The 18,451-nt window shown below is 43.9% G+C and overlaps 1 protein-coding gene across 3 annotated transcripts in view; it reads right to left on the bottom strand.

The window, feature by feature from the left end:
* LOC107381573 (SH3 and multiple ankyrin repeat domains protein 2) overlaps positions 1 to 17,496 on the bottom strand; it is a 269,418-nt gene extending 251,922 nt beyond the window's left edge. Inside the window, exons 1-2 of one of the 3 annotated variants that reach the window (XM_070555052.1) lie at positions 17,125 to 17,496; positions 1,379 to 1,449 (exon numbers count right to left, since the gene is read on the bottom strand). In XM_070555052.1, coding sequence (XP_070411153.1) covers positions 1,379 to 1,390 — 12 coding nt within the window. In that variant the 5' untranslated portion in view covers positions 1,391 to 1,449; positions 17,125 to 17,496. The remainder of the gene's footprint in view (positions 1 to 1,378; positions 1,450 to 17,124) is intronic. The other 2 variants (XM_070555053.1, XM_070555054.1) reach the window with 2 other exon arrangements.
* Positions 17,497 to 18,451: the final 955 nt, after the last annotated feature.

The following is an 18,451-nucleotide window of genomic DNA, read 5'->3' as shown; positions in this document are numbered from 1 at the left end:
GGAACCAGTTTGCATTGGGATCAATTCACATGGGAATCAGGTCACATGGGGATCAAGTCACATGGGAATCAAGTTGCATGGGGACCAGTTGGCATGGGGACCAGGTCGTATTGGAATAAAGTCACATTGAAATCAAGTCACATGGGGACCAGGTCTCATGGGGATGAAGTCACATGGGGAGCAAGTTACATGGGAATCAAGTCACATGGGGACCAGGTTGCATGGATACCAGATCACATGGAGACCAGGTCACATAGGAACCAGGTCACATGGGCACCAGGTTGTATGGGGGCCAGGTCACATGGGACCAGGTCGTATGGGGACTAGGCCACATGGGGATCAGGTTGCATTGGGATCAATTCACACGGGAATTAGGTCACATGGGGACCAGTTTGCATTGGGATCAAGTCACATGGGGAACAGGTTGCATGGGGAAGAGAACTTTGAGATTTGCTTGTTTCGTTTTACTCTCGACCCCAACAAGGCCGTCTTACACTTCCCACTTTGATTCAGAAGCAAAACTACGAGGCGTTCCAGACTCCAGCAACAACTCTGCAACTACTTCGACAGGAAATTTCATTAAACATGTTTAAAGATCCAGCAATTTTAGAGGGAAGCCCAGAGACTCAAATTGAGAACATTTCCTATTGAAAAATGTTTTTCTGCAACCCAGAGATACCAGCTTCAGTGCAAGAGTCTTTATGTTTCAGTTGACTGATAACAAGTCCCACAGAGACTTGTGACAACCCGAAAAGCTAAAAGCTAAATGCTAAATGCTAACAGCAGAAAACCTGCTGCTGCCTCTAAATATAAAAACCAAAACAAAATTTTTTTCTTTCAGTTCACAGCAGCAAGAAGAGGAGTTTCCAACATGATGCGTTCAAGTTCCTCCATCAAAAACAGAATCTTTAACACCATGGACCAGGAAAAAAATCTTGGCTTAGTTCTGACTCATACCTTATCTCTGGATGTCTTTTAACTTTCAGACTCATGAATTTAAAGTTAATCAGAAAAGTTCATTATAGGTTTTGAGATGAACCGGTACCGGCGGGTCAGATCTGTGCAAGAATCAGAAACCGGTATCGGCACCCAGAATCAGAATCATGCATCTCAACTGAAAGACCTTTTCTACAAAGCTGTCAGGTTTATGTTATTTTATGTTTTCAGCAGGCGATTTTACATATTTGTTACATTTAGGTGTTTATGAAGTGTTTTTATTTGTTCAAGCCCACTGAGTTTATTCATCTTGTATTAAACTAGTTATGAACATAAACCGGTTTCCAGCTCAGCAGAAGCCACCACTCCCAAAACATTCATCCATTTCTCTCCACCTGCTCAGTTTCAGCAGCACTTTTAGCCATTAAGGGAGCCTACGTACCATTTCAGCCATAACATCCAGAGGAGCAAAGCTCTGAGAAGGAGGAGGTCCCACAGTTTCAGCCCAGCTCCCTGAGAGGGGAGGAAGGAAACAGAAATGTCTACAGTAAATCCACTCTTCTGCATGCTTCTGTGGTGAAATATTAACAACTTAAATATTTTATTCGTACAGTGAAAAGTGCAGCCGGCAAATAAAAAGTATCTCAGCCAAAAGGCTTGTTTTATTCTGCTAAACTTGTTTTATTAACCATTTAAGCAGGTTTTTATCTAACTAGCTTAAACTGCTGACTTATTCATGCATTAAGCTTATGATTATAAAACTAGTTAAACACAAAGCATCAGTATTTACTATCATTACACACACACACACACACACACACACACACACACACACACACACACACACACACACGCACGCACACACACATATACACACACCCCAAGTCTGTGACAGGAAATCTATGAAAGATCTCTGATTCCAGGATCTTGTGGTTGTAATTGTTCTGAGACAAGCACTGTGACTGATTCTCTCCAGAGAGGAAGAACCTCAGAATCTGGATTCGTTTCGAACTTCTAAAAAAAACAAACAAACAAAAAAAAAAGCAGGTCCATAAAAGCTGAATCATTCACAGCAGCGACGATTTAACCAAGAATCTGAGTGAATCCACGATGAGCTTCCTGTACAGTTACAATGTTCAACGCAACCCGATTACATGGTGATCCTGCTGCGTGAGCCACTGCCTGCTCACACAGTCAGACCTTTTAGGAGGAGGAGGAGGAGGAAGAGGCGGAGGAAGAGGAGGAGGAAGGACAAACAAGCAAGCTGCTGAAGATTAAAGATGGAATAAAAATCTGTCAGCTGTTCTGCTCCCCATCTCAAAGCACTGCAGCTGTATTCATACATGAGGTTCAGAGGACGAGTTAAAACAAAAACAAGTACAAGGTGTGTGTGTGTGTGCGTGTGCATGCGTGTGCGTGTGTGTGTGTGTGTGTGTGTGTGTGTGTGTATGGGGGGGTAAACAAAAAATTTGAATACTTCTGCATACTGGGTTGGAAGTAAAACACATCATATCATTTTGTTTAAACTGAAGTGAATACAACAAACCATAGTACTCCCTATCTGTGAAAGGTTAAAGGTCATCCTTCCACATGTCTAAAGCCACAGAGGCACCAGGTTACATGCAGGTCCAGAAGAGAACCGAAGGCATGTCGAATGTCCTCCAGAGCGGAGCAGGACGATATCATGAATGTTTTTAAATATCGATGATGTCCATACAAATCACAAGATGAAAACTAAAGTTTATGTTGATATTAATTTACATCCAGACTTTCTAGTTAGGCGCTGCTCCTGCTATCTGCTGCTTCCCTGATGAGTGTGAGTGTAAGCGATCATCATGTGTATTCTTACACTTCAGGTCGACGTGTTAGCACAGCCTAAACAAACGCTGTTTCACAAAATCCACTGGACTAGTGTTCCACCCTTACCTTCCCACTCAGCTGGGGGTCAGGGTCAAAGGTCATTATTAGATTTTTGGAGTGAGGTTTACTCAGACTGCATCAGCAAGCTAAAAATGATATTTCTGAATGGCTCAGCATCAATCTCAGCTCCAGGATTATGTGGCCATATTTAGAAAACGGAAAAGGGTAGAAGGCCTTCTCCGGGTCAGGGATGAGGTCCTGCCCCAAGTGGAGGAGTTTAAGTATCTCGGGGTCTTGTTCACGAGTGAGGGAAAACTGGAGCGTGAGATCGATAGGCAGATTGGTGCTGCATCTGCAGTGATGCGGGCATTATACCGATCTGTCGTGGTGAAGAGAGAGCTGAGTCAGAAGGTGAAGCTCTCGATTTACCGGTCGATCTACGATCCTACCTTCACCTATGGTCATGAGCTTTGGGTAGTGACAGAAAGAACGAGATCGCGGATACAAGCGGCCGAAATGAGTTTTCTCCGAAGAGTGGCTGGGCTCTCCTTTAGAGATAGGGTGAGAAGCTCGGTCATCCGGGAGGGGCTCGGAGTAGATTCGCTGCTCCTCCACATCGAGAGGAGCCAGTTGAGGTGGCTCGGGCATCTGGTCAGGATGCCTCCTGGACGCCTCCCTGGTGACGTTTTCCGAGCACGTCCAACCGGGAGGAGGCCTAAAGGAAGACCCAGGACACGCTGGAGGGACTATGTGTCTCGGCTGGCCAGGGAACGCCTTGGGATTTCCCCGGAGGAGCTGGCCCAAGTGGCTGGGAAGAGGGAAGTCTGCCCCTGCAACCTGACTCCGGAGAAGCGGATGAAATTGGATGGATGGATGGATGGAAGGATGGAGAAAACAACGTTTTAACAGAAATACACTTTACCAGAACTTCCCAGCATGCAAGTGTCCGACTTCACCGGGCTGGCTGAACAGGCCGTCCTCCGGGCCATTTTCAGGAACTGAACTCCTAACACCCAAAAACATGGCGGAATCCCCCAAAACAACGTAATTTGTGAGGCTTTGTTGTCTCACAGAGCGCTGTAAAAAACCGATGATTGAACGCCCGTTTTACATCAGGCAGCTCCTCTCATCCTCCGAATGGATTAAACTATGTTGTACTTGGACAAAAGAAAACTTTTACTGTTATTAATGTTACACTGGGTACTTTTGGTGCTGATCAGTAACATCGCTCACTGCCGAGGCAGTAGCTATAAGCTGACGTCTGTGTAAAGTCCTCAAAGGGCTGAATTTGTATGGAGACAACCGCTGAGAGGATCCAGGACGTCTTATCTCCCAGTCAATTTCTACTCCTGACAAAGGAAGCATGCCTCTTGACTGAGGGTCTCTTCTGGGCCATTTTCCAATCACTGACACCATTTTGCTCTGAAAACACTGAGCCTTAGAAACGATGCACAGCTTTGCCCTGATCTCTGTCTGACAGTGTTTTTATCAGAAGCTCCAGAAACTTCTCTGCTGCCTTTGGCCCGATCAAAGTCTCAGGTGTGAAGAAAACCAAAAAAAAAAAAGCTGAAAACAAAGTTTTATCTACTTTCTGTTAAAACACGTTTTACTTGTAACTCTATCCAACGATCAAAGCGTCCATTAGAGAACAGAAAACCTCCTGAAGGCTTTTCAAAGTCACGCACCAGGAAACCACCTTTAACAGGTTTAACTGTAAAATGTTAATTCCATCTAATTCTGGCAGCGATGCAGAACATCAAACATCATTTGCATGCTTTCCCACTAATTGGTGTTAAGAACCCTTGTACTGCTAATGAATTGTCTAAAGCATTATTATAGATGGCCATCTACAGCTGAGACCACAGCCTGGATACCGTTGATGAATGGCTTTATCCAATCTTTACCGTGGCAAATCTGCAAAACAAGCAAGCTTTAGTGGATATAAAAAAAATGAAGTGGTTCTCTTGCATTTGTCCAAAAACCTCAGCCATTAGCACAGCTCTGTCCAGAACCAAGGATTGGACCATCCGGTTGTCTGTCTTACTAGACCACCGAACTTCCGTATATACCATGTCCTCCACTCATTACACGCGTGTGCATTTTGCAACAGAACACCACTGGTGTGTGAGGTTCTCCACTCAGTAATGTCAGAGAAGTCCTGCGCTTTGCTAGCAAATTTTTGGTGCAAAACATTTGACTGGTACTCTAAGGCCTATAAGAAACCTCTTCATCCGGATGTGGGACCTGCCATTTTTGGCATCTCAAAGACAGTCAAGAACCTCCCTGCATCTATGCTGGGACCTCTGGAACTGGAAATGGCTGCCGCCAAACGCTTAATTTTTAAAGAATGGAAGTCTTCTACTGCTGCCAGCTTTCAAGGATGGATCGCCGATATGCTGTCCCTGATACAAATGGACAGACTCAGATCCCTGAGAAAGTGTTCAATGAGAATGTTTACCAACACTTGGACTCCATTCCTCACATATTTAGAAGAGATTAAATCTCTGTAGTCTGATGTATTAATTCCTGCATCAATGACCTCTCTCTCCGTCTCTGCTCAGCAGCTTATTATTTGACTGGCATGTGTCTGAGCCACTGTTTGTTTGCTTGTTCACTGGTTTTTTTTGTATGTTATAAGGAAATCCTAAGTAAATAAAATATTTTAAAAAATAATGAATAAAAATACAAATAATGTCAGAGAAGGAGAAACAGCCGGCTGCTACCGCTTCAACTTTAGGACAAACTACCAGAGTCCTAAAAAGAAAAGTGCATTTGAAGTTGTGGGAAACAAAAGATGGTTGGACATAGAAAATGGCGACTGGTGTTTAGTGCTCTCTCGCTTACTCTGGCAATGCTGGTTCCGGAATCAGGTTGCCAGTTTGCTTTGCAGATTTGCATGAAGTAAGAATGACATCCTGTGGTCAAATGTGGGTACTGCAGCCCATGTCTCACAACAAACGAGTGGTTCTCTCTTTCCCGTTCCATGAGTTTCATTGCCACTGCCAGTTATGGGTCAGCGCCAGAAGATTCTAGATGACAAGTGAAGACCAGTCATACACAGAAAGTTGATTAATACATGTCACTGTTATATTGAGTTATTGGTAATTGAAAAATGTTCTTTAGAGCAAACCATTTGTTGCTAATTCACCATTAGCATTGTTAGCTCGATGTTAGCCTCTAGCCTTCCATTCCCTGCTATTAAAGTAAAACAAAAAGATGCCGTGGCTTAATAGGGGTACGAGAAATATCAGGGCTGAACGTTTTACAGGCTAACATTCTGTCCACAACGCTGGAGCTTTTTGACAGCCGTTGTCAAATTACAAATGCCGGTGCTGCAGCGCTAGCTGGAGCAGACTCAACGACCCTGCAGGCTCACGAATTGTTAACAATAACTACATCCCGGCTCAGCTTTTCTAAAAACAGAAAAACTGGCCACCACCCAGCCAGCTGACAAGGAAATCTGTTTGAATGGAACTTTCCTTGCAACATGATTGAGACATTAGACTGTTATGCGATTACTTCACAGTAAAATGATTACATATTGCTCCTTCAATTGTATTCTGCAGAAGAACTGCCATCAAGACCAGAATCATTGCATCTCTATTTAAAAGCAAACAATTAACCCTAAAACGAACAAGCAGTGGGTAAAGGGGAGGCTACAGCAGGGGAAATGTGCTTCTATTCCAGTTCAATTGTTCCTTAATTTACAGCTAAACCTGAACTTGTTTCACTTAAAAACACTGAAGATGTCACAGTTAGACGTTAAAAGATCTGATTGTTAAATTGATGGTTGGAAGCATCCAGATGTGGAGATCAAAGCTGATCTTCCTGGTTCGGTTGTGAGCAGGTTTGTTCTGTTGAATAAGACAGAAACTGTGTAATTACATCACAACTGTTAGCTACAGGAAACAAAGTTTAAAGGTGCAGTGTGTAAGAATATAGTGAGAATTTTACAGTGAGAAAATCTCTAAAGAGTCCAATGTTTCAGTCATTTTGGAAGGAAGGTTATACTGAAACACATTTCACATCCAGCTGGCTGCTGGGTTGTCAGTTTTCTCCTTTCAAAACAAAGGAAGGAGGGACGTACAGTTGTGGTCAGAAGTTTACATACACTTGTAAAAAATATAATATAATGGCTCTACTGAGTGTCCCGTTATTTCTAAAACTCTGATTTTTCTCTGATAGAGTGATTGGAACAGATACTTCTTTGTCACAAAAAACATTCATGAAGTTTGGTTCTTTAATGTCTTTATTATGGTTAACAGAGAAAAGTGATCACATTTGCTGGGTCACAAATATACATACAGCAACATGAACTAGCAATTTTGGTGACTTAGAAACGTGTCAGTGAACTGAGCTTCATAGCATGGCCTCTTAACTTCTTGTGAGTGATTATGAGTGACTACAGCTGTTGACTTCTCTTAGGCCAGGTAAAAAGGGCTCATTGGATACAAACGCCCACAAACGCTACAATGGGAAAGTCAAAGGAGCTCAGCATGGATCTGAAAAAGCGAATTATTGACTTGAACAAGTCAGGAAAGTCACTTGGGGCCATTTCAAAGCAGCTGCAGGTCCCAAGAGCAACAGTGCAAACAATTGTTTGTAAGTATAAGGTGCATGGCACTGTTTCATCACTGCCAAGATCAGGAAGAAAACGCAAGCTATCACCTGCTGCTGAGAGAAAATTGGTCAGGAGGGTAAAGAGTGAACCAAGAATCACCAAAAAGCAGATCTGCCAAGAATTAGAAGCTGCTGGAACACAGGTGTCATTGTCCACAGTCAAACGTGTTTTGCATCTCCATGGACTGAGAGGCTGCCGTGCAAGAAGGAAGCCCTTGCTCCAAAAGCGGCACCTTAAGGCTCGACTGAAGTTTGCTGCTGATCACATGGACAAAGATAAGACCTTCTGGAGGAAAGTTCTGTGGTCAGACGAAACAAAAATCAAGCTTTCTGGCCACAATGCCCAGCAATATGTTTGGAGGAGAAAAGGTGAGGCCTTTAACCCCAAGAACACCATGCCTACAGTCAAGCATGGAGGTGGGAATATTATGCTGTAGGGCTGTTGTGCTGCCAATGGAACTGGTGCTTTACAGAGAGTAAATGGGATAATGAAGAAGGAGGATTACCTTCACATTCTTCAACATAACCTCAAATCATCAGCACGAAGGTTGGGTCTTGGGCGCAGTTGGGTGTTCCAACAGGACAATGACCCCAAACACACATCAAAAGTGGTAAAGGAATGGCTAAATCAGGCTAGAATAAGGGTTTTAGAATGGCCTTCCCAAAGTCCTGACTTAAACCCCATTGAAAACATGTGGACAGTGCTGAAGAAACAAGTCCATGTCAGAAAGCCATCAAATTTAACTGAACTTCACCAATTCTGTCAAGAGGAGTGGTCAAAGATTCAACCAGAAGCTTGCCAGAAGCTTGTGGATGGCTACCAAAAGTGCCTAATTGAAGTGAAACTGGCTAAGGGACATGTAACCAAATATTAGCACTGCTGTATGTATATTTGTGACCCAGCAAATGTGATCACTTTTCTCTGTTAACCCATAATAAAGACATTAAAGAACCAAACTTCATGAATGTTTTTTGTGACAAAGAAGTATCTGTTCCAATCACTCTATCAGAGAAAAATCAGAGTTTTATAAATGACGGGACACTCAGTAGAGCCATTATATTATATTTTTTACAAGTGTATGTAAACTTCTGACCACAACTGTAGCTACTGTTTACCATCAGTGAGTGTGGCGGATGGGGGGGGGGGGGTCTCCTGCGAGCTAATACTGCAGCACCCACAACTGTAATTTGATGACGGCTGGCATAACGCTCCAGTGTTGTTTAAAGTGGTTGCAGTAACCAAGTTTTACCACAGGATTTCTTTTTTTTTACTTCATTTCTACATAATGCACCTTTAACATTTACATAGCGGCCTGAAATAATTAGGGATGCATGCTTTGTTTTTGCAGACATTCTTTTCATGCTAATTTTGATTTCCACAAAACTTCAAGCTTCAGGTGTGGATCAATTTCTGCTCATTTGCTCCCAAAGTTTGAGTCAAAAGTGGAAAAAAAAACTATTTTATGATAAAAACATGAACATGAAATTTATTCAGCAACAATCTGGAAATTTTCCACATCCAGGACTTCAGCAACATTTTCCTTCAGGTCAGAAACTCAAATCCATCAACAAGCTTCGTGTTCCTGGGAGACGTTTAGGGAAACAAAAGAAGCTGATGAAGTCGTCATCATTGTTCCCGTCCTCACCAAAGATGCCACAGATCCCAGTCAGCAGAGCCTATGGGCATGCGGAGAAGTCTCTGCCGAGATTAAAGATCGGCGTTTTCCCTCAACAGACGCCAGTCGCAGCAGGAGGTGACCGGGGAGAGGCTGGGGTGGCAGCTTGTCGTTAACCTCCTTCCTCTCGTCTTCATCTCTTCTTTCTCTCCTCCTCGTTTACTTGCTCTCCTCTTACTGAGCATCGGGGACAACTGGATAAATTAGATCCGGTTTTCCTCAAGTTGGACATTGATTATTTCAGATGACTGACCTCAAGGCTGCGTCCTGCTCAAACACTTCCTGTCTCTTCCTTCCCTGGTTCTCCATCAGAGTGGGGGAAAACCCGGAGCAGGAAAACAACCACTTTCCCGAGGCATCAGCAGGCCTCCTAAATACATCTTTATCCTCATCAGGAAGCGGCAGGATTCACCATCTTCTATCTTAGAAAGCTGCACCCGAGGATGGAAACAGAACCAGCTGATCGGGTCTGAAACAGCTGACCTCTGACCTCGTTCCACATGACCAAACTGATCCTGAATCAGGAGGAAATTGATGCAACCTGAGTGAATATTTCTGATAAGCGACAGCAAGATTGGTCCTCCGGCAGCAGCTGCGCTTCGTTAAACCCTTAAGTATTAATTAAACCGAGTTGGTGAAGGAGTCGGCCCGCCCACGTGTCAGCTTACACCTGACATTTAGGTAAATGTCAGTCCACCAACCCTCATGTCACGGATGAGAGATGCAGCGTCTGAAATTACACAGTTCCATCAAATCCTGGCACCGCCTCGGCCACCAGATCTCACCTGAAATCATTCCTGAAAAGACTCCCATCCTTCCTGGGACCCCGCGCTGTTTCTGTCCTCAGCAGCGCCACAAATTATGATTCCTGGTGGAACATTTTATCATATTGGCTCTAATTCAGGAACTACACACACGAAGTCGCTAAATGAAACATTTTCTGTGGTTTCACAGTAAAATCACTTTGGAAACTAGGAATGCAAGAATCGTGCAGGAAGACTAAAAGGCATTCAGATACACAGAGAACCATTAACGAAGCTGCACTATTTCTGTAACTGAATAATGATTTATTGGAAATGAAACTACAAATTCTTCTAAAGAAAAAGGCACCAGTTTCCTCTGAGTTTTTAAACGAGTGAAGGACAACAAAGGCTGAAGGATCTGATTAACCTCTTTGGTATAAAAAGGCTTACGCTTGATTCTGATGGCGATAAAATGCAAAGTCTCTGCAGCTTCTTTTGTATTTTCATTTATTCTGTCATCATTTTAAAATGATTGATGAGGGGTAATGATTGAATCGTCTCATTTAACTCATAACTTCATGACTTTGGGACAAAACTATTTTAAAGTGTTTTATTTAAATCCTAGCACTATGCCTGCCTAGGTACAGCTCTAAGCAGTTAGTTAGCATCATCGGTATAAATGATAGGTTTAAATGTGAAGCTGAAATGTTTTACTGAACTTTGCTGAAGAAGACAAACTGCCGTCGTGTTGTTTGCTCAGAAAATATGTTTTTGTGAAAAGTCTCTAAAAATCAAAGTAAAAATAACTCGACAAGCCACCAATTATGCTGACAGACGAGCGGCACCAGGTGCTGAGCTCCGGCTGTGACTCACAGTCAGTTTTAGACACAATAAAAATCATTTTACAAACAGAAATCTACAGCTGATCTCTGACTGGAGCTTAAATTCTGCCTCAACAGGCAGAAAGGCGCGAACCGGAGGCCGTCGGGTAAGAGCACCGTCTGCTGAAGGAAGGTGATGAAATGAAGGGGCGACTCCAAACGTGATTTCATAACGAGTCGAATCAAATTTCACCAACTTCAGTTTTGGGTTTGCTAAACTGACAGGTGAACGTGCACCGCTGAGCAGACATGAACAACATTTATAAAGTTCCAGATCCAGAACAGAGTATCTGATCGGATCTGATCCAGGTGTTTGTGATTACCGTGATCAAGTCTGTTCTATCTAACCTCTAATTAACGTTTCCTCTCTGTAATAAAGATGTTAGAGAACAGAGAAGGTCAAAGTTCATGTAGCAGAGGAACCTCCTCATAGAACATTTAAACTTAAATAAAAAGGCGAGAAAGAAGCAATTTTCTTGGGGTGCCCTTGATGGCCTTGTTGCTATACAATGCTTTATTATGTTCAGCTTGGACTTGTTTTTTTTTTTTTAGATGACTTGATTTTAGTTTAAAATCTTTCTTTTACATATTCATTTTAGAGGATCAGCACCTCTAAGTCTGAGACCATGGTTCTCGACCGGAAAAGGGTGGCTTGCCAACTCCGGGTCGGGAGAGAGGTCCTACCTCAAGTGGAGGAGTTTAAGTATCTCGGGGTCTTGTTCACGAGTGAGGGTAGGAGGGATCGGGAGATCGACAGGCGGATTGGTTCAGCGTCTGCAGTGATGCGGACGCTGAGCCGATCTGTCGTGGTGAAGAGGGAGGGTCCGGGTCGCGGGGGCAGCATCCCAACTAGGGAGCTCCAGACCGTCCTCTCCCCGGCCACCTCCACCAGCTCCTCCGGCAGGACCCCAAGGCGTTCCCGGACCAGATTGGAGATGTAACCTCTCCAACGTGTCCTGGGTCGACCCGGGGGCCTCCTGCTGGCAGGACATGCCCGAAACACCTCCCCAGGGAGGCGTCTAGGAGGCATCCTGACCAGATGCCCAAACCACCTCAACTGACTCCTTTCGATCCGGAGGAGCAGCGGTTCTACTCCGAGTCCCTCCCGAATGTCCGAGCTCCTCACCCTATCTCTAAGGCTGAGCCCGGCCACCCTATGGAGGAAACTCATTTCGGCCGCTTGTATCCGCGATCTCATTCTTTCGGTCATTACCCAAAGCTCATGACCATAGGTGAGGATTGGGACGTAGATGGACCGGTAAATCGAGAGCCTGGCTTTCTGGCTCAGCTCCCTCTTCACCACGACAGATCGGCTCAGCGTCTGAACCAATCCTCCTGTCGATCTCCCGATCCCTCCTACCCTCACTCGTGAACAAGACCCCGGGATACTTAAACTCCTCCACTTGAGGTAGGACCTCTCTCCCGACCCGGAGTTGGCAAGCCATCCTTTTCCGGTTGAGAACCAGATTTGGAGGTGCTGATCCTCATCCCAGCCGTTTCACACTCGGCCGCAAACCTTTTTTCTTAAAAAGATTTTTGTCTAAATAAAAATATGTGTAATATGTAAAGGCCAGAGGTCACTACAATACTCAACGTTGAACAGTTACAAATGTGAATCCCTGAGGACATTGTCCTACTTGGTTCAAAATTGTCCTGTGCGAGACGCTCCCACGTCTGCCAGTTTGGCAGGCGTGGCTCAAATATTTTCGCAAACACTGGCTCTGAAATAGAAAGTATGGAGCCGGGACAGATGGTAAAGCAAGACTACGTCCCTCTTTGGCCTTTTTAAAAAGAGGAAACTGGCAACCCCCCAGCCAACTGAGAAGGAAATCTGTTTTATTGTAACCTTCCTTCGAACATGATAGAGATATCAGACAGAATAATTAATACTTATTGTACCTTTAAAGGGGACGTATTTTGTTAAACTCAACTTTTGCATCCGTTTGTGTTGCCATGAAGGTCCCTCTTAACAGTCCAAAACGCAATCCGTTTTATGTCAGTGTTGATCCTGAAACCAACCACTAAACCACTCATTCTGGAGGGTACTGAAACTGTCAAACAGCTGAAATCGCTTAATGTGAGAGGAACTTCATGAACATGTTTGTATAGACCATAAAACTATTACAATTAGAAAAAGTAACAAGATGTCTCATTTAATGTACAATAATAAGAAAGTGTGGGGTAGGGGTAAGTCACGCCTATCTACGACCAGACCATGGGTCCCCAGAAATTAAAAAATGAATGAAAGTCAATGGGGCTATAAAACATATTTTCTAATCCCGTTTGTGAAATTGAAAGAAACATTTTGAGCTAGTGTTCAAATGGCAGCAAAAGCTATTTTAGGTTTTGTGTGAAAAGACTTACCCCCAAATTCCACTACCTCCGCTCCGGCACGAACTCCGCAGCAAAATCGGTCCCGTTGTAGTCAGAGCTGTTCCACTACTGCGGCCGTACTGCGGCTGTGCTGCGGCAGTGCGCCGCCCTCTGTTCCGGCGTCCGGCAAAAATAGAATCAATCCTATTTTTGCCGGACGCCGGAGCACCTCCACAGTCAATGGACAGGAATCACAACCGCCCAACAGGAAAGGGGGCAAGAACAACTTCCGTTATTTCACAATAAATCGATAAACAAAAAGCGTTTTTTGTTTCATATGCACAGGTTTAACAACTTTTAACAACTATCAATGGCGGCTGAACTTTAAATGCACAAAAGTAAGCCATAAATACAGTTTCCACTATCAAAGTAGTCACACTTTGCTGATCCAAACACTGCTGATCTCTCAACACAAATGATGGGCAGATTAAACAGCTCATTTCGATGCTTCTCCCACACAACGGGTGTTTGGATCTAACTTCTGCGTTTATTGCTCGGACTGTATCGCAAGATCTCGAAAATCCCGCGCATGCTTGTTTGCGCACCTCAGGTCTCCGCACCGGAGCGGAGCCGTTGTAGAGCGGGTACCAGTAAAAATTGAGTTCGGAAGCGAGCGGCTGCGGAAGGCGGGGGCGGAGCGGAGGTAGTGGAATTTGGGGGTCATAGACTACAAATGTTCATCTCACCAAATAGACCTCATTTAACCAGACGTTAGTTTAGCGAGCTTCAAATTGTTATTCCAGGATGAGAAAAGGAGCATTAAATGGAGGTTTTAATTACAAATTTATACAAGCTAACAAATCTCAAAGGACGTCATTTATTTTCATTTAAATTAAAAAAACAACACGTGTGATTCAGGGCGTTAAGCTAAGCCACATATGTCAGAGTCAAGGCCAGATGCGGCCCGCGGAGCATTTTTATGTGGCCCGTGAGATAAATATCAAAAATATATTAAAACTGGCCCGCTGGCCGATTTTACTGCAAAGACTTCAACTCCCATGATGCTTTGCGGCGTCAGCACGGAGCTGACGCGCCCCCTCCTTTGTTTTTTCAGCACCTGCTGCCGGTGTCAGCAGCTCCGCTGTCTCGGACAAACTACACTCCTCTCACTCAGTGCCGAGTTCACTCAGCTATTTTCTGACGTTGAAGCCCAGAAACGGAGATTCTAGCCGCTCAGAATGTGTTCACGACTGAAAGAGAACATTTTCCAACTAATGTCCAGACAGAGCTGATATATAACTCCAGTGAGCAGCGACACGCTCAAACCAGCACGGCTCTGTGGTTGTGTTTCCATCCCGACACACAACAACGTGGTCAAGCTGCTCAGACATGTTCAGCAGCACAAACCTATGTGAGCACCTGTTGTCATCTAATGTTGTCGTTATTATGATGAAGATGAACAAAACAACAGGAGTCTCCTCCTCAGCTCAGATCAACCCCATGATGCAGGTATCTGGCTGGAACAGGTGAGCATCACAGAAAACCAGTGGAGCAAACTGAGCTTTAAATATGTTGGTTTTATGCTCTTTTTCTGCTCCAAAACATGAAAGTTAACAGGTGAGATGTTGCATTTTCATTTAAGATAAAATTATATTTTTATTTTGTTGTCGGCCCGTGAGAAAAGATTTAACCTACAGTAAACAGGAAGTGGAAAGGCTACAGATAGATGAATAGAATAGAAAATCCCTTTATTGTTCCTCAGTGGGGAAAGCTATATATGTTGATAAAGAAAATGTGCAAATTTGCCGTCACTTTTTCAAAAATATTAAGTTTGGCCCTCGACTCCGTCCCAGAGTTTCATTTCGGCCCTGTGTGAGTTTGAGTTTGACACCCCTGAGCTAAGCGGTTTAGAAATTTGCTTTTATAGCCCCGTTCACTTGCATTCATTTTTTCATTGTTGGGGACCCATGAGCCTTCTCTTATGCAGCCCCAAAAACTCTGGAACTCTCTGCCCCTCCTTGTGCATCTGGCTCCCTCTGTTATCAGTTTCAAGTCGGCCCTGAAAACGCACTTCTTTAGTATTGCCTTCCCTCCGTGACACTTTTCATGAAAATCTAGCACCGGATTTGATTTTTTAATTGCGTTTTTATGATTCAGTAGCTCACTTTTGGCACCTCGCACCCTCTGGTAGCTTATTTGGTTTTATTTGTTCCATTTGAAATGTTTTTATCATTCGTCGCATTATTTTATTTTTTGATAGTACTGTTAACTGTTCTCCTATTTTATTATTTTTAGTAGGAATTTTTATCTCCGACTATTTATGCTTTGTTCTTATGTATTTTGCCTGTTCTTATTGTGTTTCTTGTTCAAGCATTTGGCTATTTTATGTACAGCACTTTGGTAACAGCATGGCGCTTTATAATGAATAAATATGGTATGGTATGGTATGGTATGGTATGGTATGGCATGGCATGGCATGGTATGGTATGGTATGGTATGGTATGGTATGGCATGGCATGGCATGGTATGGTATGGTATGGTATGGTATGATATGGTATGGTATGGTATGGTATGGTATGGCATGGCATGGCATGGCATGGTATGGTATGGTATGGTATGGTATGGCATGGTATGGTATGGTATGGTATGGTATGGTATGGCATGGTATGGTATGGCATGGTATGGTATGGTATGGTATGGTATGATATGGTATGATATGGTATGGCATGGTATGGAAAGGGAGGAGACTTAGGGTGATTCTCAATGCCAAGGAACCTGGCCTTGATGTCTTGGCCCCGCCCCGGTTGCCTCGGAGATACGTCATAGGGAGCCGCCAAGACGTGTTCCAATGTTCATGTTCTACAGAGGAGTGTGTTCTCCGTTTGTTAGCCGTTTAGCTAGCTGAGCGAGGATACACGGGAGGTGTCTTGTAGCCTAGCCTTGGTCAAAAGTTACCCAGAATACACCGCAGTATTTTTTTTTTAAAAGGATGGCGGCTCAGATGCCGGCAGCAACTTTGGGGACAATTTTCAAGTTTAAAAGTAAGTCACATAATTTTAAATGTTATTTTTAGATCCAAAGAAGTCGTCTATGGTTGGTTAGTTGCTTATTAGTTGTAGCTTCGGTGGCTAGCGGGTAGTAACTCACTTATATTTTTTATTTAATAAATATATACAAAATTTAAAAAGTAAAACGCTACTTATATATTTATACTGAAACTAACACGTACAAAATATAACGTTATCTCCCGTGTCACGTGACCGCTGTGGAAGTCGCGGTCACGTGATTCAAGTCTGTTCCATTTAACTGTTTTCTCTGACCAAGGAAGGACAGTGTCCTCGTAGGTAATTGCGCCTGACCTCGCAAGGCCAAGCGCCTTGACATTGAGAAACACCCTTGGGCTTCCAATAAATGAAGACTGCTCTGCAGGGAGAGGTGGTTATTGGGAGAGAGCAGCTGGGCTGATTAACGGCTGAGAGTTAGGGATGACTGAGGGCAAAAAAGGGGGCAAGGCCGAAACCAGACCAGATAAAACCTCAGGATCTATCTTCACACTAGCTCTGACCTCACATGGGGTCCATCCTCAGATACAAACAGATTTCTTCATTCTGCATTTAATTTTTGTCACTCACCATAAAACTCAAATTATCCCATAAAAGTGTTTAATCTGCAGAGGTTTTTGGGAGCTTTAATGAAACAGCTTTGCATGTTTTATTGTTCTGTTCAGAGATCAAATCGATGCATTTACTTTGGTTTCTGTCCAGTTTCATCTTCAGGGAAAAGAGCAAGAATTCATCATTGTTTCCACCTGCTGGACTCCTGCAGGCAAAAGCGCCTATTCAGCTTCAATCAGCTGGTTCCCTCCCCTGTGTCCCTGCTGGTTGAAACTGCTGCTTCGTTCTTAAAGAACTATCTGTCATCGTTGTTTTTCCTTAAGTCAAGAACTCGGAAATGATTCAGATCCAAACAAGTAAACACGACTTCCTTTCAGAGAGATAAGGATCTTCTGGATGCAGCAGAACACAGAAGTGCTGCAAACTCTGTAAAACAGCCAGAAAGGTGCAGAGATGTTCCACTGAGAAGATGGGTGCTTACCTTGATCGTGGTCCTGCGTCCTGTGAAGCCGGGATCTGTTCCTGCTTCGCTTTTAGGTCCAGTTTGCTCCTAACGCCGTTGCATGTCTCCACCGGTCCGGACGCTCCACGGCCGCTGGGGTTGCTCTGCCTGCCGGGAGGAAACTTCCAGGCAAAGTGCGGCTCTGCGGGGTGCAGGAAGTGAGGAGGAGCAGAGGGAGAACCGAGCAGGAGCGCTTCCAACCCGACCTCCAGGGGAGAAATCCGACCACCGCCGCGCTGAAATTCAATCCGAGGTGACAGCCACTCAGCGCGGCTCCGTCCCCGAGCGATCCGCTAGAACCGGGCCGAGCCTGGAGCTGGAGGGGGAGGTGAAGGGGGGAGGAGGTACGGGGGAAGGAGAGAGAGAGAGAAAGGGGGCGGACATTACAGGAACACCACCAGGCAGGTGGAGATGAGTGGAGATAGCGGGCATCTCTGCCTGCTGTATGGGGCTCCGATTGTAAAGTTACATTAAAACAAATAAAACCAGCTGAGACGTTTACCACTAACACATTAACACACCACTACAAAGTGTAAATGATTAAAGATAACACGGCTAAAAATCTAAGTGTTGAAATCTAAATAAAAAACAAAATGTTTTGTTAAACTGAAAATTCAAACCGGAGCTGAGCTGTGGTGGCCTCATGGAGGGGGCCATCGACTATCACACTGCTGCTAACCACTAAAAACATTCTCCCTCTCCTGATAATAACTTTTTGCTTTCCTTGAAGTTGGATGTGCTACTACTAGTTTACCCGTTTAATTATAGATCCACTAGGATAAATACAATAAAGTTTATCTTTCACCAAATAGAATATTTACTAAGAAATCACAATATAACTATAGACACATTACGTGTGTGTGTGTGTGTGTGTGTGTGTGTGTGTGTGTGTGTGTGTGTGTGTGTGTGTGTGTGTGTGTGTGTGTGTGTCTGCTCTGTCTTCTCGATCCCCAGTGAGTCGTGGAGGATGGCTGCTTATACTGAGCCAGGATCCTCTGGAGGTTTCTTCCTGTTAAAAGGGAGTTTTCCTCTCCACTGTCGCTTTATACTTGCTTAGTATGAGGATTGCATCAAGTCACTGACACTAGTCAGTGACTTGATGCAATTTGCTGGGTTCCTTATATAAGAAACATTATTTCTGATTGGCTTAATGAACTGACCTGAATTGGAATGTTTATTATGTGAAGTGCCTTGAGACGATTCTTGTCGTGATTTGGCGCTATATAAATAAACTTGAATCGAATTGAACTGAATTGAGTTGAGAAAGGCGGCACAGTAAGATAAAAGCGCGGTTAAGATTTCCTGT

Source organism: Nothobranchius furzeri, chromosome 9, assembly GCF_043380555.1.
Source record: "Nothobranchius furzeri strain GRZ-AD chromosome 9, NfurGRZ-RIMD1, whole genome shotgun sequence".
Classification (NCBI taxonomy): Eukaryota; Metazoa; Chordata; class Actinopteri; order Cyprinodontiformes; family Nothobranchiidae; genus Nothobranchius; species Nothobranchius furzeri.
Note: the sequence above shows the minus strand (reverse complement) of the source record. Positions and strands in the feature narration are given on the sequence as shown.